Source organism: Mercenaria mercenaria, chromosome 17 (assembly GCF_021730395.1).
Source record: "Mercenaria mercenaria strain notata chromosome 17, MADL_Memer_1, whole genome shotgun sequence".
In the NCBI taxonomy this organism is placed as follows: domain Eukaryota; kingdom Metazoa; phylum Mollusca; class Bivalvia; order Venerida; family Veneridae; genus Mercenaria; species Mercenaria mercenaria.
In genome coordinates this window covers 24,437,334-24,458,722 of record NC_069377.1, presented here as the reverse complement: position 1 = coordinate 24,458,722, position 21,389 = coordinate 24,437,334, and the positions used below count along the sequence as shown (strand labels likewise).

Sequence of the window (21,389 nt, the reverse complement as noted above, 5' to 3'; positions counted from 1 at the left end):
GGTAACTCGGACATGCTAGAATTAAGATGTTTATGTTAAAATCATTACGTTTGCATGATCATTGTTAGCTTGAATATTTGAAGAATAGGTTTCCTTAAACATACACAGATCTTTGTACCAAAAGAACAAAAACACAATATGCTTCATATATTGTATAATATGTAATGAGCACTTGGGCACGATTAGCTTACATTGTTTCTTCTTCCAATAATATCATATCCATTACATTTACATATAAGAAAATACTGACATGAATCATATAACAACTTCAAATACCATTCAGTTCATAAATATCAATTCAATGATTGAACATGCATAACATTCACTTCTCATGTCTATATATATATAAACATTTTTAAATAAAGTAACAAATAATTTCCCGTGATGTAGATTTAAAAAATAATCTGTTTGTAAGCATAGGTGCCCAAAGCTGAATGACCATACAAATCACAACAATCGGCACGATAACTTGCCTTACCAGCGTTACTAAGGCTACCAACAAAACAACCATCAAAACAAGATTTTGATTGGCCTGATACAACAAAGGATCTATACCTATTCAAGGAAAATATTTCCCGCCTAATTCGCTTCGCTTAACCGACGGAAAATATATGACTCCTCCATGTGCATCGGCGTGCGTTGGCATCCCGATTTTATTAAGTTTTTGTATGTAAGCTGGTACTTCAGTAACCAGTTGTGGGAATGAATTGAAACTTCACACACTTATCAACTGTAATGAGCTAACTTGCATTGAATAAGTTCCATAACTCTGTTTTGCATTTTTACAAAAGTGTGTTGTTTTTTTTACTTTTATACTCATTCAGTTGACTGACAAGGCTGCGCGTTGCTGTCCTCGGACAACTCTTGTTGCTGAAGTTGTTCAAACTGTTTACACACAAATACATTTCAGATATAACTCTACATGCGACGACGGCGCAATTCCAACAGAATTTGTGATTTATAACGACACCCAAGCATACCCAGAATATATCATATTGTTCAAATAAAATGGAGATTGACAGGAAATAGTGTGGAGTTGCCTTATTGTAGCTTGTTTTCAACAGGAAAACGTCCAAATTAACTGTGATAGTTTTGATAACTTTTAGCTTTGCTTTTCTATAGATAACATAAGAATAGATAAGATGTGTTTATTGTAATAGCACTTTGTATGAAAATATATAAATTACACAATAATAGCAATAATGTCATGCAAACTGTTCTAATCAGATAATATGAGAGACTTTCAAGGTATTACATTTGATAAAATCATTTGTAAATATGCATATATGAAGTTTCAAACCTGTACTGGATCTTAATTTCGTATCAAAATTGAAGTATTATAATACATTTTCTATTGATATAACTTAACTGTCTAATAGGACAAAACAGTCCTAAACTGTAAATCAAAACTGAAGTCCTCTGATGCATTATATATTTACATGACCTAGGTCGATAAAATAAGTTTGCTCTAAAATGTTAAAACGTGTTTCGGCATTTTAAATTAGTATATCATGGCATCAACGCGAAACTAGTCTATCTGCTTCTATTTCTATATACACATAGACTAGTTTCGCGTTGAGGCTACGATATCAGGACTTAATAGTAAAATCATTTTTTATTAGCTCATCTGATTTTTTGAAAAAAAATGATGAGTTATTGTCATCACTTGAGCGGTTGTCGGCGTCGGCGTCGGCGTCTGCGTCGGCGTTGCCTGGTTAAGTTTTATGTTTAGGTCAGCTTTTCTCCTAAACTATCAAAGCTATTGCTTTGAAACTTGGAATACTTGTTCACCATCATAAGCTGACCCTGTATAGCAAGAAACATAACTCCATCTTGCTTTTTGCAAGATTTATGGCCCCTTTTGTACTTAGAAAATATCAGATTTCTTGGTTAAGTTTTATGTTTAGGTCAACTTTTCTCCTAAACTATCAAAGCTATTGCTTTGAAACTTGGAATACTTGTTCACCATCATAAGCTGACCCTGTACATCAAGAAACATAACTCCATCTTGCTTTTTGCAAGATTTATTGCCCCTTTTGGACTTAGAAAATCAGTTTTCTTGGTTAAGTTTTATGTTTAGGTCAGCTTTAATCCTAAACTATCAAAGCTATTGCTTTAAAACTTGCAACGCTTGTTCACCATCATAAGTTGACCCTGTACAGCAAGAAACATAACTCCGTCCTGCTTTTTGCAAGATTTATGGCCCCTTTTGGACTTAGAAAATATCAGATTTCTTGGTTAAGTTTTATGTTTAGGTCAACTTTTTCTCTTAAACTATCAAAGCTATTACTTTGAAACTTGCAACACTTGTTCACCATCATAAGCTGACCCTGTACAGCAAGCAACATAACTCCATCCTGCTTTTTGCAATAATATTGCCCCTTTTGGACTTAGAAAATCATTTTCTTGGTTGAGTATTATGTTTAAGTCAACTTTTCTCATAAACTATCAAAGCTATTGCTTTAAAACTTGCAACAGTTTTTCACCATCATAAGTGGACACTGTACATCAAGAAACATAACTCTATCCTGCTTTTTGCAAGAATGATGGCCCTTTTTAGACTTAGAAAATCATGGGTAGGACAATATTTCTATTACACTAAAAAAAATCAGATGAGCGTCAGCACCCGCAAGGCGGTGCTCTTGTTATCATTACAATAGTTAAATTTGAAGCTTCTTCCAACAATGCAATATGAAGACAGTTGTACAAAGGACAATGCATCAATACATGAATTCCATACTTAATAGCGGAATACAATGAAAACGGGTTTGATCCCTTACTTACACGCCATTGTATCTGCCAAGTTCTATATCAATCGAGGCTGTGATTTTATAAAATATACTTAAAAGTTTCTTGCATTACGATTCAGATCAAAATTTATCTTTGAAGTTTTTTTCTATATTATGGGATTGTTTCCCCCATTTCTCATCTATGTATTTTCATGATTTACAGTTGCATTTCATTCTTGAGTACAGTTTTCCATAACGTTTGATAAAATAACATATATAATTTCACATGATTCAACATTCTAGCATAGTTACAACCTTTTAACTTTTGACTAACTCCTATAATTCAAGACCTTTCACCTATATGTTCGTACCCATATGACAAAGTGTACACAAATTAGCTAAAACTGCTTTCCAGCAATAACACGTCATAGAGTTCCATCCAGTGACACCACAGTCCGCATCATTCGGAGTATAATTGCCAATATTGGGGAAATAGGTATATCAATTTTGGACATATTTACAGTTAATTTATTTTGGCATGCAACAGTTGTTTTAGATACAACTATACATACATATTACTGATAAAATAGTGTAAAGTTCTTTAGTTGCCTTATGATACATATAATACACGTTGCGGCAATAAATCTGTATTCTAGACATAATTCAAACCTATTCTTTTTGTAATTCTTTGTTTAAATTCTTCAGTCTTAGCAATCTAGACAGATTTACAGTAACTAAGAAGTGTTAAAATGCATTTTAGCTTATTGCCTTTGGCATGCTTTGTTTTGTTGTTTATTGATCGACTTTATTTTCATCTCAAGTATTGGTCCATATTTACCCAGATGCAATTTTGTTTAAAATAACCCTTTTACATTCTTCAATTTTGAGAGGGTACTTACGAAAGATTGGTGGTTCTACCCAGGTGTCAGCCAGTGATGCTATATAACCCATAGGGACATTTCGGGTCATCCGCCGGAAAGTCGCCACATGACATATAATTGTGTTGGTGTGGCGTTAACTCTATCAAAAACAAATAAATCAAATACGGTGGAAGTAAAATAAGTTAAATGTCTCTTCAGTACACCTTTTATCATTTGTCACATTTGTCAACGAATTTATCATATGTCTCAGCGCTTTTTGTCAAATTTTATCAGTGTTTCATCAAATTTATTACTTTATTTAGAGATGCATTACAGTATTTTACGTCTGAGTTAATTGTCTCTCCATTAAGTTCCAAAATATAAGTAAATATTTAGATTTGAACATAACTTGTAATATGGAGTACAAACTTCTTGGAGAGAAGCAAAGCATGGCGTGTCGTCAGTAGACTTTAATTGAATACATTTTTAATGTTTAAAGTATACTGACTGAAGCTACAGTTGGTAAGAATAGAGTCTGAAACTTCAATTGAAATGATGGTACAATTAAATTGAAAATCGTATAGATATTCTAACCGACGTTTTAAACTCATATACTCTTGGTCTTTATATACTGTTTTGTTTGAGTTTAATATATATACTACGTATTTTATGCTTTATCTAAGCTTTGGACTTGAAATGTATACTAAGCATTTTCTGGTGTACCTGTCCTCGATGAGATATTTTGATAAACGTTATAAGCAAAAGTCCTTATGTTCAGTGGTATATATTCTTCGGCCGCTGCCAACAAAACTGAAATAGGAAAAGTAGTCACACCTGTGGAAGGGCACACTGAAGGAAAAATTAACAGACTATTTAGTTTAAACGAAAACCGTGCACATTTTTGTATTATAAAAATATTTACATTTTTAATACAAAACTTCGAAATGAAGCATTTTGGTGTCAGAATAGATGTGTTTTATATTTTGTGATAATATATTTTGTGAAAATACAGTAAAATGGGCATTATGACAATCTATTATGAGTGTGTTCATTGACTTGGGGTTAACTGTTCATTTCATTACGTTCATTGCTTTCTTTGTCATCTTCCTCTGCTCACATTTCTTTTGGCGTCCACTAGTTTCTTTGTCATTTTGCTTTGCTCAATTTTCATTTGTCGTCAACTTGATTATGCATTTTGTTTTGCTCAATTTTCTGTTGACGTTCACTGGTTTCTTTGCTATTTTGCTTTACTCAATTTTCTTTTGGATTCCACTGGTTTCTTTGCCATTTTGCTCTGATCATTTATCTTTTCTTAATTTTCTTTTGGCGTCAACCGGATTCTTTGTCATTTTGCTGTTCTCAATTTTCTTTTGGAATCTACTGGTATTTTTGTCATTTTGCTCTGCACAATTATCTTTCAGTGTCCACTTCGGCGTCCACATGTTTCTTTGTCATTTTTCTCTATTTTCTTTTGGTGTCCACTTGATTCTTTGTCATTTTGATCTGCTCAATTTTCTTTTGATATTCACTTGTTTCTTTGTTATTTTGCTCTGCTTCATTTTCTTTTGACATCCACTGGTATCTTTGCCATTTTGCTCTGCTCAATTTTCTCCACCGGTATATTCGCCATTTTGCTCTGCACAATTTTCTTTTGGCGTCCACTGGTTTCTTTGTCATTTTGCTCTGCTCTATTTTCTTCTGGCGTCCACTGGTATATTCGCCATTTTGCTCTGCACAATTTTCTTTTGGCGTCCACTGGTTTCTTTGTCATTTTGCTCTGCTCTATTTTCTTATGGCGTCCACCGGTATATTCGCCATTTTGCTCTGCTCAATTTTCTTTTGGCGTCCACTGGTTTCTTTGTCATTTTGCTCTGCTCCATTTTCTTCTGGCGTTCACCGGTATATTCGCCATTTTGCTCTGCTCAATTTTCTTTTAGCGTCCACTGGTTTCTTTGTCATTTTGCTCTGCTTTATTTTTCTTTTGGCATATGCGTACAGTACGGGTTTACTCGTTTATATAAATAATTTTGATAGTCTAGGTAAATATTTGACCGGTCTTACGAATTGGTAAGTATTCTATTCATTAAAGATATGTGTGTAAGAGTTTTATCCTTCGGGGATAAATCTAAACTGTCCTAAAATTTTAGAATACAGGAACTATGAGGGTTTGCTAACAATTAGGCGGTGGCGTTTTGTCTCTTACCGTTCCAAGGTGGTTCGTAAACTACCGTATGCTTTAATTTGTTTCTTTTTTTTCAGTGTTCGTTTGTCTAATTCTTTAACTTGCCTACGCATTTTGTACATATCAAATACATACACTGTTTTGTAATGTGGCTGTTTCAGTTTGCTCTTTGACCTTATTTTAATAATAGATATTGAAATGAATATTTACTTTAGATGTGATCTCTGTTGTATTGTTTTGCACTTTGCCCATTTTGTCAGTGCTTATACTGTCTAAATAGTTCATAGTATCTGTAATATGATCTTTATCAGAAAATATATACTTTTGTAGATGTTTAAATATATATTTGTTAATTAGATAGCGTCGTTGTCATCTATATTGATTTGTTTTTACGCACCTTGTGATATATTCTACATTGTAAGGCAGGATTAAACGGAAAGGCGCCATAAAGTTTGACCGCAACTGAGAGAACCATGAGTAAACAGCACGCCTTAATTCGTTTATTTTTTCATTGTCCTCTATTCATGCAAATTTACTTGTCTTGGTATTCAAATGTGCGGAAGAATACAGGCTCAGCTCTTGTTTAAATGCAGGTCGAAGTGTCACGATAATCAGTAAATCAGACGTAGGTGAAACATGTGTAACCTTTTAACTGCTGAAATACGCAATATTACATGATTCCTTATACAAATTGTTGGTCCATAATGTCTTTAGTGCAACACAAAATTTTGCTAGGCTAAAATCAAAACTTGAAAAATATTATGTCATGTAATAAAATACTTATTGCACGTCTTGCCGGCCGATAGTCAAAACTATTGACCCTCGGTTATTCGGACCGCTGGCAACAGTTTTAATGTTGACCAGCAAGTCTTTCATTAAGCCTGTACTTTTGCGTAAGTACGCCTTTTTGCACCGATACTCTCCACAATAAAGGGCAACACAAATATATCAAAACATAACTTAAACATATTATATTTTACTTATAAACAAACTTTTAACAAAAATTGATACATTTGAATAACCTCCCAAATCGGTTATTATAAAGCCCAGTATCCTGTTCATGCATAACCACAAACAAGACTCTGTGGATTTTCACATTTCTCACTTGGATCTATTGGTCATAACTGCCACAGTGTACTTCTAAACAAATTTTCTCCAAAACCTATGCAAGGTCCAAGCCGTACCCGAGTTGTATCGTAGCAACTCAGTGTCCTTACGAATGTAAAATTTCCCGAAATTGTATCAGCAATATTTCGCTACAGTTCATCAGATGCAATTCCATTTTCTGCACATTTGATTCTTAAGATTTTTTTTATTTTCACTGTATACTAAGTATCTGTAAATTTCACCGTTCTGCCGGTTTGGCTGACTGCTGCCTGGACTCTTTTGATTTCTTCTTTATTCCATTTTTACAAATGATAAATGCCGATACGAAGCCAACAACCTATAACGGTAAGACAAAGCTTAAAGATTCATAATGCCTATGTTTATAAAATGGTTGCCACATTTTCTGTTATGAATACGATATACAATGTATATCAGTTTCTTGTATAATCCCATTTCCTATAATTGTTTTCTCTAATATTTGTCAAAGATCTGAATACTGACTAATATAGTAGAAAGTTTTACTGAATCTATTATTTCTATTACCTCCCTTTTTTGCTATGACAATGTATATTGAAAGTAAGATTTTTCCAACAATGTAATTAGCACAACAACTATTTGAACAGCTGATTCGTCAGGTTTTTTTTACATATAACTTTTAAAAGCCTTATGGAACTTTAATACTCCAATATGTAAGGGGCAGTTGAATTATTTCGACAAGCGAAACAAACTTGCCACAGATGACCTTCATCAAACAGTTTAAAACATATGCTCGATATAAGTTTAGAAACATTCTATAAATTGTGCATCACCAGATATAGAGGAAATGACAAAAAGTCTGTCGAAAGGCACAGATTACGAGCGTAAAACTGGAAATTAAACCGCTGGAAAAAAACAATGTCAAACTCTCTTCTAGTTTAGGGGCTCTTCTATATAGAAATTCGCATTTCCAGTAATGGGTAATGTCATATTTACCTCAATAACAAACACAGCACCGGCTGAGGCGATTATATACATGCTGTTGTCTTGAAACCAACCAATCATTTTATCATAGCAACCCTGGAAAGAAAAGAATTAGTTTCCCCTCATATAGTAAACCCGGGTGATGGCATACTGAATAACAAACTACAAGTTCAATTTACTCCATAATTCTTAAAATCTTAACAATAGGATATAAAAAGTATGCAAAAATGGGATCGCATTTTCAAATGAGACGGCAAGTCGAAACGTTTAAAAAAATGTGAAAACTTACTCGTCTGCAGTTTCGTGTTGCTTTTAGGGTGGTTGGACACTCATTTACAATCATATTTCCAAATCTAACTAAACTTCAAAATACCCATGCAAAGGTAATTACATCTGAAGAATACTTTTCGGCCTTTTTATTAAATAGCTTACATGTACATGTAGTTGATCCACTTTTTGTAAAAAATAGAACCATGAAACCGTATACTCTGAGCACAGTCAAAGATAAAGTCGTTTGATTTTTAAAAAAAGGTTACTGGTTTAACATATTTTCCCGAATCTAAACTACAACAGCTGAACTTACCGTTTCAAAGTAGAATCCGGCCGTACCAAAATGACATAGGAGCTTATTAGAAGGTTCTGGTACCGCGGCTTCCTTTGACATTAGCACACAACACGTGTCCGGATAATCAGTCTACCGAAAAAAAAAACAGGAATATTTGGTAAATAATCAACACTTTACAAACAATCTACCTGTCCATAACTTGCCCTACACGACTGAATACTTAAAATATTCTCAAAAAGTTGTCCCCCTTTAAAATGAATATACCATTTGTAAAGAAATTCTGAAAACTATGAGAACTACGTTCTACCTAGGTATTTAAATTTCAGCACTGCGACATCATTGTAAATGCATCAAAACGAAGATACAAGGCGTTTAACTGTCCGGAAATGTGGCCTTTTTATGCAGGCTTTTCCGGAATCTTGTTTTATAGAGTGATACGCTGTACAATTGTCATATGAAAAAACCTTTTCTTTCTATGATTTGGTGTTGTTTGAATTTTATTCCACAAAATATGGGGCTAACCGTTAATACGTCTAGTAAATAGATCTAGTTTTATTTTTGAAAAGGGGAGTTGTATGGTGCCATATTTCTGCCATGAGATAGCTAGGTAGCTATGTAGGCTATCTCGACAATATTGTAAACTTTGCATGAAATGTGTTCATTTTAGCGTAAAATTTCGCGTTAATGCTTAGAACTGCCACAAGATGCTTGGTAGCTATCACGATAATATTTCAAACTTTCCAACAAAGTTGTGCATGTTTCTGAAAACGTTATCGCAATAAATCGTTTTCGTTTTTTTTTTTTTTTTTAGATACAATTGTATTCTTTTTCATTTCCAGGAAACTTTAGGCTATTGAGGTAAACAGTTTTGGTATGCCATTTAATAGTTTCAAATGATCATGCTGATATGGTCAGGTTTATTTGAAACATATGTCTAGATTTACGCCAAATATCAACATATCCACTCATGTTCTTCACAATGTTCTTGTACCACATCATCCTTCAGCTCCATTTTACCGTCAGGCAAATGAATGTAAATACTATTTTTTGTATTTTGTATAAAAATACCAATGTCTTAATGCTGTCACATTATGGATTCTGACGTCGATATAAATGTGACAAAGTTCTTTTCAAAATACAATGTAAAGTCATTGGCATATTTACTGAACAGAGATATTACCATAATCGTATACTAAGTATATAATTCCATTTTGCCCTAACAATTGATTATAAACATCAAAATAAGAAATTGTTTCGCGAACCTCTGGTCTTGTTTCATTCGTCCATCGACTGTTTTTATAGTCCTCGGGTCCGGTAGCACCACAACATTCTAACTGAAATTTTCAAAATGAATGTAAATGCTTTATCACTATTTTATTATTATTATTTCTGTTAGTATCACTTTCACACGGTGGCGATACCCTGGGTATGCAGGGGTGCAAAATGGCGGCGGAATCTCTCGATTCAGGTAACATTTTTCATTATAACTGTCTTAATACTTAACCAATTTTAACGAAATAAGGACGAGTGCCCGCTCATAAGAATACTACACCGTCGGCTATAAAGCTCGGTCTCCTGAATTTCGTAGTTTTTGTGAAAACTGCAACGGCGTATTCTGACGGAAAAAATGCAACTGCTATGTAGGGGGGCATTTTTATGAAAATGACTAAACCAACTATCCCTGTGTGTTTCGAAAAACGGCTTGTAGGGCGGAACTGGGCTTGACATGTTCCAAAGCTGTTGTAGAACTTTAGCAAGTGAAATCGCCAGTTTTCGGCAATTCCGGGTGATTGAAAGGAAATGCTATGTGGGGGAGGTGTTTTCATTATGTTATGTGGGGGTGCTTTTGACATGTGGGGGTGACTCAAGTTAACTGGCTGCTAGAGACACGCAATAATACGGACAAATAAAGCCAGCAAAAAATATTGTTTACTGTTAAAGGCATATTATATGTCAATATATATTGTGATGATGTCCGTCCGTTCGTCTTTGCATGTTTGTTCTCATACGTTGTTAGCACTAGAAACTTCAAACTTGATCACGATACTGCTATGGCCTTTGGAGAGTGCATTTTCATACGACACCTAGATATAAAGCTATAGGTGTCATAAGGGGCCTGGATCTATTATATTAAATTTGGCCATAACTTATTCTAAATTAGTTCTTGACCAATTTGGCTAATAATCAAATAACAACTTTGTTGACAAGATGTTCAATTATATTCTTTAATATTTGACCTTTACTTTTATTTGACTTTTCACCTTTACTTTTAAAAGTCGGAACATAGTCATTTTGCAACAAAAAAGCGGCGTATAGATACGCGATTGTATCATTTGACAAATTCTAGTGATTTATTGTAGTATTCCTTTAAACACATAGTGGCAGGGGACGAAAACACATATTACTTTTAGGCAGGTCAATACAACTACAAAATTACCAATAGTAAGTCATTTATTGTAATGTTACATACTCAATACTTTAATATTAAAAAGTTGTAATCACTTCACATTTTCAAATGAATGCAATTCTGTTTCAGTATAGCTATTATACGACAAAGATTGTCTTTATTTAACGAAGAAAAAGTTTCACGAGCTCGTTTACCACCGGTGCAAATGTCATGTGAGAATAGTACAATTTAATTTGAAATACAAATGCTGTTTCAGTAAGACTAACCCCGACGTATATTACTAAAACACATTATATCTCCGTTGCCGCTGTTGGATTTTTTTTGCGAATTTTGCGACTGGGGTTTTTATCAGTTGATCAGCTGCATCTCCACAACCAGGAACAGCGATGGTAACATTCATAAAAACTCTTTTAAAGAAATTGGAAAAAAATATTAAAGGTGGCATTAGAAGTTGTATTGTACTGAAATATAGTCATGACAGTTGAAACTTAAAATATTCTATGGTTCAAAGTGGTAAAGCAGTTGTCTAAATAACGATTTTAAACATTTTCGATATCACTATCCTTATTTTAAAAAGAAACTGCGCGTAAAGCATAAAATTATTGTATAGAACCTTTCAGTTCTTTTTTTAAATTGCAAGAACCGCGTTGGCCCGAATACATTTACTGCTAGTACATAGGGAAATAATTGGCCGTTCGAACAGTATTTTGAAGGGTCAAACTCTTTCACATACATAGGCTAAATTCCAAATATACAACAATTCAGTTTGAAATATCATGCTAAGATTTTGACTTTCACTATATATTTCTACTAACACATTCTTCTTCATTTTTTTTCAAAGTTAAAACAGTTAATCAGAAAGTTAGATAAGGAAACATTACTGCCACGGCACTCGTGAGCACCGAAAACAAAATAAAATATTTGGTGGGGCATGGAGTACGCTAACTGGCTATAAGTATACGAGAAAACTAAGAAAAACAAGATGTGTTTTTGAAGCACAATGCCCCCGTTGAAATATGAAGCTGGAAAAAGAGCTATGTGCTTGACGTGTAAATATGTCAGAACGAAGACCAAGGTCAAATGTTTATTTACCAATGTAATGGGCATGTACAATGAATGGGATGTGTGAATATGGAGGGATTTCATAAAGAAATGAAAAAGTAATGGTAAAACTTAAGAAATTTGCTAAGTGTTTGGCCTCGAAAAAGTTATCTTGAATGCCGAGTTCATAGAAGCATGTATGAGTTTCAAATATATATATATATAAAGAAATGAATCATTCATTAGCATTAATTTGATAAATAGGAAAATTGCCAAGTGTCTTGCCGTGAAAAGGTTATCTTGAAGGTCATGGTAGCATGTCTATATATCAATGTAAAGGTAATATGACAGAGAGTAAAGGATGTGAGTTTCAAAGACATCAATTAAGAAACAAATTATTTATTTGATACGTTTGGTGAGAGAGAGAGAGAGAGAGAGAGAGAGAGAGAGAGCAACAAAGATACTGCCCCCGATTTCACGGATATGGGGATAAAAACACAGGGAATATTATCAAAATACAAGTACGAATCTGAATGGACGGAGTTGACAGTCTGTTCCAGAGATATGTACCCAAATGTGTCCGTAGAAGGCATTTATATGTGTACGTCACATCCACCTTCAAAATGAAACATTCTTGAAAAGGTTTTTTCCACTGAGATAATTTCTAGCCATATTATATATACTTTATATATCAAATGATCATATCACTGCGTGCCTCTAGCAGCCTAGCAACCAGTTAAGTCACCACCACATATCAAAAGTACCCCCACATAACATAATGAAAACACCTCCCCCACATAGCATTTCCTTTCAATCGCCCGGAATTGTTGAAAACTGGCGATTTCACTTGCTAAAGTTCTACAACAGCTTTGGAACATGTCAAGCCCAGTTCCGCCCTACAAGCCGTTTTTCGAAACACACAGGGATAGTTGGTTTAATCATTTTAATCAAAATGCCCCCCTACATAGCAGTTGCATTTTTTCCGTCAGAATACGCCGTTGCACTTTTCACAAAAACTACGAAACTCAGGAGCCCAAGCTTTATAGCCGAGGGTGTAGTATTCTTATGAGCGGACACTCGTCCTTATTTCGTTAAAATTGGTTAAGTATTAAGACAGTAATAATGAAAAATGTTACCTGAATCGAGAGATTCCGCCGCCATTTTGCACCCCTGCATACCCAGGGTATCGCCACCGTGTTTCAACTATTCCGGTAAAAGACAACTCAAAATAAATCTAGTCCTAAAATAGTCTTAAAATTATTATACCCGATTTCAAGTTACAATACAAAATAGCGAAATGAATATATTTGAACTACAAAGTATTCGAATTAGTTCACAGAGTGAAAATTATCAGTTTTGCACAGAGCGCATAATTTCAACGGTGTTTTAGTTAAAAATACAGATTGCATACTACAAATGTATATGACAATATTAACAACTAATTATGTTTAAATAGATTTTCAGTATGGATAGTGCTTTAAGACTTTTGTTCAACGCGCTGATTGTTTGTTGTTGTTTTTTTTCTTTGTCTTTAAAATGTATTTTGGTATTTCTCTTATGTCCAGGCATTTTCCTCATGAAGAGCTAACAGCTTGGTGGGTGTAAAAACTACCTGTAATACATGTTAAAATATTTATTGTGCACTTAACTGTAAAATGAATTATCACATGAACGCACAACCCGCTGAAAAATGAAACAATCGTATGTAAAATATATTATCTACCTCAATTTGAACGTTGTCCCAGGTTGTCCCTAGCAACGTATCTGGGAGATAATGTTCTGTTACTGATTGTTTCAGCTGTGTTCTTAGCTTGTCCTGCATCTAAAAGGAATATATTTCTACATTTTTTACTATTACATCATATTTCGTTTTTAGCTAAATCTTCCACTTTGCAAATGCATTCGTATGCACAAGCGACCAGTAGATTGTTTTTTTGTTTTTTTTCTCAACCTCCTGTCAAAGTGAAGGTTGGGGTGAGAGGTGGGGTTGGGGCATGATGTAAATTTGCCCTTGCTCGGTCGCTCGAATGTTTATCGCTAGCTTGTAAATTCTATACATTTTAGTGTATTTTTGTGACTTTTTAAAAATGGGTTTAAGTCGTAAAATGCGTGAATTTATAAGCTGTCATTGTTGGATTTTGTTCAATTTTCGAAATGTTGCTGTAACTCTGTGATTCCAGCAGGTATGCAAATTTTGATTCCATACCTCATGTTTTTATTTCGATGTAAATGAGATATGAAACCAAAATTTGTAGTCCTGTTTGGCGACATATAACCTATACTGTGTTGGTGCGCCGTAAACCCAAATAAATAAATAAATAAATAAATAAATTGTAGGATTTTGTTCAATTTTCGAAATGAATTCAGCAACATTTTGGTCCAAACTTACGCTAAATTTCAAGAAAATTCTTTTAACAGTTTTTAAGATATTGGCAAATTAACAATAGCGGGTAAGCTGTTTCGTACAGTATATAATACTAGAAGGTATTTGTTCAAATATTAACAGATGATCACTTCACAAAGGATAAGTAAACATAATCAAGGAACTGTATTTAGGTAGTTAATTCCAGAATTATTTTCATTTTTAAGGAGAGATTATAATTTCCGAGGAAAAATCATTTTAAGTTGGCACATCCCAATTAAGTCACTATAAACAACTAATTAAAATTCCCAATGTAGGACGCATAATTATGGCGTTCCATAAATGCACGATTGACTACTGTAAAAGCAGAAATGTTCGCGATGGTTTGATTTTTGCTATATTCGCGAGGCCCTTTATCTCAAGAAAATAAATCCTCGCGTAAATTCACCATATACATGTAGTATAATTCAAATTCAATTAGGATACCATTTTTACAATTTCGCGAATATTTAACTTCGCGAACGTACTCAAAATTTCAAATTCGCGGAATTTTGACCCAGCGATAATATGTGCTTTTACAGTATATTACTTACATCTGACATGAGAGCTGAGAGCACGGGTATCGCTGTAGCACTGTCCTTGCTCACAACCACCATTACACCGAGTCCAGCTTCCATCACAGTGATTACACCAACCAGTATAAGAAACTAGAAAAGAAAAAGATAAACACAATGTAAACGAAGACCAAACAAATGGTAAAATATGTGGTATAACATGCCCGTCTATGCACATCGTGGGCTGAGAACTGTATATAAATCAAGAACAAGTTACACTAGTTTCGCGCTAATCGGCATGTCTGTACATTTAATTCTCAGCTAAAAAAATGCGTTAGATACTTAACCAATAAATTACATTTTTTGTTGTCCGTTCCATGCCTTCGTGCATCATGCATCAAAACAGGTATTTTGCGGAACTTACTTGATAGCTCTATATTAAGCTGAAAATTTAGTGTATGCATAATAACTGCAATTATACTGATCAAAGCAACTTTTTGTGTCATTTTCGCGAAAACTAAGACGTATTATTTTGCGTGTTTCCCCAAAAAAACTACCTGACCAATTTTATGAACTATAATTGTATGGAGAAAGTACATTTATGATAACATCAACAAAATACATTTGTATATATTTAAAACTGAATAACTAAAGGGTAAAATTTTCATCATCAATGATATCAAACATTCGGTCGGATTGGTAACTGGCCGGTAAGAACAGTATAGAAAATTTGATTTCTTCAATATAGACGAATTTACAACGCCTTTAGTTGCCCTGCAGTGGTGATTTTTTTTTATGCGCATACGCTCTTTTCCCATAACGAATCTCGTTTCGTTTATTTGCTGTACATTGCTAAACACTTACCAACGTTAACAAACATTTGCTTTTCTGTACTGCACCACAGCAACCTAAGAAAGCTACGAGAAGAGCAAAAATTCCCACAGCTAACAGGGCGTAGCAGATCCTTTTGAAGCTCGAACTTGACTGATCCACATTTAAGATATCGAAATACGTCTCGATTTTCGGATCTGTCATCATCCATACTCCTACACCAGATAGTCCGCCTCCTACAATCTGTAATGTAATTGTTAAACGTAATTCGTAATTTGCAATAGAAATATTTGAAAATTATTGGTCAAATGGGATTAAATTGGACAAAAAAAAATGGTAAAATGGATGTTATGCATACTCTAAAACCCAACTGTCCATCTCCTACAAGATAATATTTAGTAGTAATGAAAAATTAATGGTTTATCGCCTAAACTTGCAACAGAAGTATTTAAAAACTATGGTAAAATTTAATTAAAGTGGACAAAAATAAGGTTACAATTGATAGAATTTACAGACCAAAAGAATTTTAGAAGAAATGGGTCAGCATTCATCAACATTTGAAGTCCGGATTTTTTTTTGCACTAAGACTACAGAACAAAAACTATTCAACTTTGTCCATAGCAAATTGATATCAATGAAATATTAATTGCTATAGAATTCATTTAGCATAATAGCATTGTAAAGTCAAAGAATACGTCTTTTTGTAAAATATGCTTTTCTATAAAAATTGGATTTTTCATGATTTATGGTCGCTGTCCCAGTTTATTAAGTTTCATCAAACTTGAATATAAACATGCTGACTTACTAAGAAAATAATATTGGACAAAATTAGAAACGATCTAGCGCAGGCAGACATTGGAATCTGTCCAATTTCGAGTGGTTTCTCTTTCTTTTTAGATAGCGCCGCTATCTGGTCCGCAATTGTCTGAACAGGGGCGAGAACTCCAACCGGAAACGGAGCTGAAAAAACACGAGAACATCGTTCATTTTGGTAAAAAGAATAAATCATGAAACATCTTTGCAGATGTACGAAAAGGCACGTAATAAATCTTAAAGAATGCCCTAAAAGGCTATTTTTGGCACGGATTTAGACTAGTTTTTCACTTGTTCTTGCGCAACAGCGACACAGTGGATGTCATACTGTGACTTTCCGGTTTTAATGATCAAGGAAGACACCAGGTGGCGCTCCATGGATTATTTCAGGCACGGGCTGATATCGAATCGGGACTAGATTGTGAAGACCGTGCATGACCTCCAACAACCTGTATAATTACACATTGGAAGAGTTGGTCGTATGGTAAATAGGTTGTCTCACTAACGCCATAACCATTCCGAGATGAAAAATTAGTAATTGCTGAAATCCAAATCAAGAAAAAGAAAGAAAGGAAAATAAATTAAAAAGTGATATGATTTTAAATAAAAACAACGTTTAATTGTAAGTTGATCCTTTGCACATGACGAAAACGTTCCAAAAATTTAACGTGGTTGCTGAAATCTAAGGTTTTTACGTTATACACAGTTCATTAAAATTAACAATGCAAAAGTAATGGTCATGTTAAAAGGTATAGAAGACCCAAATTTCATATTTGAAAATGTTTAATATATTTGATGAGGATGTTCTGTACTTGAAGTAAATATCTAAATATAGAATACTTTAGTGTAAGATACCCATGTGATTGTAAAGGACTAGAAATGTTTTTTCAAAATATATTATATATACTGTGCCATTTAATATACATTTCATAATATTTTACCTTAACCGCATGTTTTCATTATACTTTAAAATAAACATGGAGAAATGCCAAACAGTTAACCAAGCAGTTCTAAAATAAAATGAAATATAATATATGAAAAAAGTATTTTAAGTATGAAATATTTTTCTATCGATACAACTGTACACATATTTGGATAAAACTTTTTTTAATAATAAATATTTTGTACAAGTCCTTGGTTATTGTCGTATGTTTTGTTTTTTGTCTATGCCTGTGGAAACTTTTGCACTTGTACAATAAGCTAAGTGTGCTAGGAAAAGGCTAGATTAGTAGATCAGATGGATTTTGTCATATACCTAGAGTATCAGCCGGGGCAGATTTATCAACCTCCGATTTATTCGATTCATCTTTCCCCGAATCTTTTTCTTCTTCTTCAGGTGGTTTAGCACTAGCACTGTTCTCCGCCTGCTTGATTGTTTTATCGAGTAGTTTGAGAGCATTACTAAAACTTTCCATTCTGTCCTCTGTAACGGATGACATGTCCGACAATGGGTGGTCTATTGCCGCTAATGTATGCCGTCGGTTTTGTAAGCGATTAAAAGACACTTGTGAAATGCCGTCTCCACGGTGACAGTTTTTTACACTCTGAACTGTTTGTATATTGGTGTTACTAAAATTATCGTCGTAAAAGCTATTTGCAGACGACACAGAATTTCTTCGAAATCGACTTTGTGGCAAATTTAATGAATCACCATGTGCGTACATAGGCATTCCAGTAGTGGGGATCCCGCCGGGGAGATTAAACGTTACCGCTTGCGGTGCTGGAGGCGGAGGCGGTGGTGCCGGTGGTATACGTGTCGTCGGCAGTTGAGGAGACGTGATGTATTGAGGTGCTGAATGTTGTTGTTGTTGTTGGTTCCCATAATGAGAATGAAACAGTTGCGGCGATGGCGGTATTTCATTTATTATAGGAATTACTGGTGCCGGCTTGGAAACATTGAGAGATTTTTGTAAAACTTCATTAGCTTCTTTGGCCACAACGTTTTTAATTATACCCTTTAATTGATCTTTATCCAGTTGAGCCTTCATTTGTTTTTTCAGTAGCCCGCTTGGTATTTCAGTGGAATGAGAACTACTGCCAGAAAAAATAGTTTCCGTTTCAGTTGAAAAAGAATCACTACGCGATAAACGCCTTTTATGTTTTCCCGACGTTAGCGTTTTCACAGCAGAATTGACATTCTTTTTTATTATGTCGTTTAAATCTTCCATAGTAAGATTGACGGAAAATTTACCGTCGTTTTCCTCATCGCTAAAATCTGAAGAAACGTCCCTTGCACGTTTTCTCTGTTTCATTTGTTTTCTAACTTTCTTTTTACCGAAAGTAGACCACGGTGCGTTTTTATCATCACATCTGTCCCGCTTAAACGGTAAGCTTCTAAATCTAGACGTAGGTGCGTAGCTAGCACGACGTTTTCCTTCATACTGTTCGAACTGACGTACGCGTTCAGTCACTGGTGGTAACGTTCTTTCCCCGCCATTGAATCTGTCTCTTTTATCTTCACCTGATGGGAATACAGAATGCTTTCTATTTGGTTCCCTTGTATCCCCGAAATCGTCATTCTTGTATGAACTTTTCCGTCGATCTTCGTTTGGTAAAACAGAACTTTGTCTTCTTCGTCCGTTGCCGGCAGCGATAAGCTCGTTCCTCATGGCAAGTTCAATACGTCTTTCTAAATCTTGCTCTGAGTACAACCTTGACGTGTCCGAAACCTTTCTTTCTTTGTAGGCATCGATTATGCTTGTTTCACTACCAACAGAGTAATTATATTCACTCTCGTACTCCCATTGCTCGTCGTCGGTATTATCATAATTTTCCACATTTGCTACCGTAGCTGGTCGGTTAAGGTGCTGCTGCCACTCTTGACGACGGCGCTCGTCGTCGGTAAAATCATCTGGATCAGAGTTTGTAGGGTAATCATGTTGTAGCTCTGCTTCAGAAATTGATTTCCGACGAAAAAACTTCATCGTAAAATTTCTTTATTTTCTGGAAATAAAGTAGAAAAGACGTATATAAGAACTTAAGATGATTATGTCAAAAACTTTCAGAATTCATCGATCACCTACACGGTTAAAGGCACTGACCTCCAGATTTTGGCTAAAAATGATCGTTTATTTTAGATTGAAGTTGTATCATATAATGAACATTAGAATTAGAATTCTTGTTTCTAAACTACTAGTATCTTAAAAATGCCAGATCATAAAAAAGCCCTGAGTCGGGAATCGAACCCGGAACTCCGCTGCAATAAAAAAAACTTTTCCGGATCAAATCTGCCAGTAGATATGTTTCAAAGCATTTTTAAAAAATATAGCATTAACTTCCTAATGCCTGTTTTCGTTGTTCTGTTGTTGTTTTTGTTGTTGTTTTTGTCGTACGATCTGGAGGCCAGTGCCTCTAAACACATTGCACATTTATTTAAAAAAAAATCCTTTGCAGTAGTATGATAATGTATGTCTTAATCAAGACCCATTTTAAAGATATTGTGGACACAAGGTAGCGGACCTGATGACAATCAGCATTTACCGTTCCACAACGTATTCTCTGTGTGAGATTAAGGCATTTTCTCAAAGATATTTTCTGTTAAGGATGCCGAAATATCGAGAGGAACTGGCCAATGCCATTACGACCTTTAAATATTTTAAGGCCAGAGATTGCTACTACTAAGACTCCTATCTTTTTTTCTCTAAGACATCCAAAATAGACAAAATAGAAAATTTATGACGTTTGTTACGCCAATGGAAATAAGACCTGCACTGCAATTTAAAAAAGATGGAACAAGCGTCTATGGATTTAAAATCTACAAGTATATTTTTCATTTGTAATATTAATCACTTTATTTGATTGTTTTCAAAACAGGTGCTGACCCACCACTGATACTATAGAGGTAAAAACAATAAAAAAAGAAAAAGCAAATAGTATAGAGAGGTGTTATTTCCAAAAACCAATTCTCAAAATTTACTAAATAGTCTTGTGAATTATATAACTGTAATCTACATCGCATTTTCTTTCCGTACCTGTCTCAAAAACTTTATCTTTTTTATATTAGTATTCTTAAAAGACTTACCTGAACTTGATATATATTCCTTTATGAGCATAGTCCTCAAAGACATGACGTCATTGTGAAGTAAGCGAATACATAAAATTTCCTAAAAGTCCAACATTTCGATGCACTTCTATACACGATGGTGACTTACATAAGTAAGGTATTTTATGCCCACAAATTATCTGCCGAAATTGTCAGTGAATAAATTATTCATGATATTAAATTATTGAGCTAATGACAGACAGAAGAGTGATCCAAGTTTCTATGAAATACGGAATTAGCCGAAGTTCATTTGACATACGGCTTGACAGCTCACGGAGTGGGCCGAACTTTATATGACATACGACTTGAGCCGAAATCCTTCAACGGAGTAAGCCGAAGCTCACGTGACTGACGGAATCGGCCGAAGGAACGGATTATTGATTACACATTATCGTAAAACTAAGATTTAGGTGACAGTGTATAAATAATTAATGATTTTTACACCAACAGTTTTACTGGGCCCTAAACACTACAAATTAACCGAATTTTCCGGTCATCTGAATTCTTTAAGAAAATATTAGTTGACATATAAACCGAGGAATTAAGCCTTATTGCTGCCCTAAAACAATTGTTTAGGGATGCACGGTGGCATGTCGACAAAACGTCTGACTCAGAACCATGACGTCATGAATTCGAATCATTCCGCTTTTGACAAACTTTTCCCGTGTAGCCGTGTAGTTGATTCAACACAGTCATTTAGTAGCGATACCTGTAGGCCTGTCACTATGTATTTCAGTGATACGACAAGAGGTAATAAGGATAATTCCATCCTTTTCCTCACCAGGAATGTAAAAAAAAGGCACGTCTTGAAATCGTTACATGACAATAAATATATTTTGAAATACTGTAAAAGCGGAATTTTAGCGAGGGCTTAATTTATGCTGTATTCGCGAGGCCCTTAATCTCGCGAGAATTAAATCTCGCATAAATTCACCA

The 21,389-nt window shown here is 34.5% G+C and overlaps 2 protein-coding genes across 3 annotated transcripts in view; one reads left to right on the top strand and one right to left on the bottom strand.

Annotated features, from left to right (window-relative positions):
- LOC128550357 (protein mono-ADP-ribosyltransferase PARP14-like) overlaps window positions 1–6,129 on the top strand; it is a 47,085-nt gene extending 40,956 nt beyond the window's left edge. For both annotated transcript variants that reach the window (XM_053529280.1, XM_053529281.1), the window contains one exon: window positions 911–6,129. In XM_053529280.1, coding sequence (XP_053385255.1) covers window positions 911–1,007 — 97 coding nt within the window. In that variant the 3' untranslated portion in view covers window positions 1,008–6,129. The remainder of the gene's footprint in view (window positions 1–910) is intronic.
- Window positions 6,130–6,731: 602 nt separating this feature from the next.
- Window positions 6,732–16,683, bottom strand: LOC123536423 (tetraspanin-18-like). Its single transcript, XM_053528614.1, has 8 exons — window positions 16,404–16,683; window positions 15,632–15,841; window positions 14,807–14,920; window positions 13,575–13,673; window positions 9,666–9,737; window positions 8,422–8,532; window positions 7,851–7,934; window positions 6,732–7,215 (listed from the first exon to the last, which is right to left on the bottom strand). Exons 1-8 carry the CDS (start codon window positions 16,605–16,607, stop codon window positions 7,117–7,119), a joined length of 993 nt encoding a protein of 330 aa, XP_053384589.1. The 5' UTR covers window positions 16,608–16,683; the 3' UTR covers window positions 6,732–7,116.
- Window positions 16,684–21,389: the final 4,706 nt, after the last annotated feature.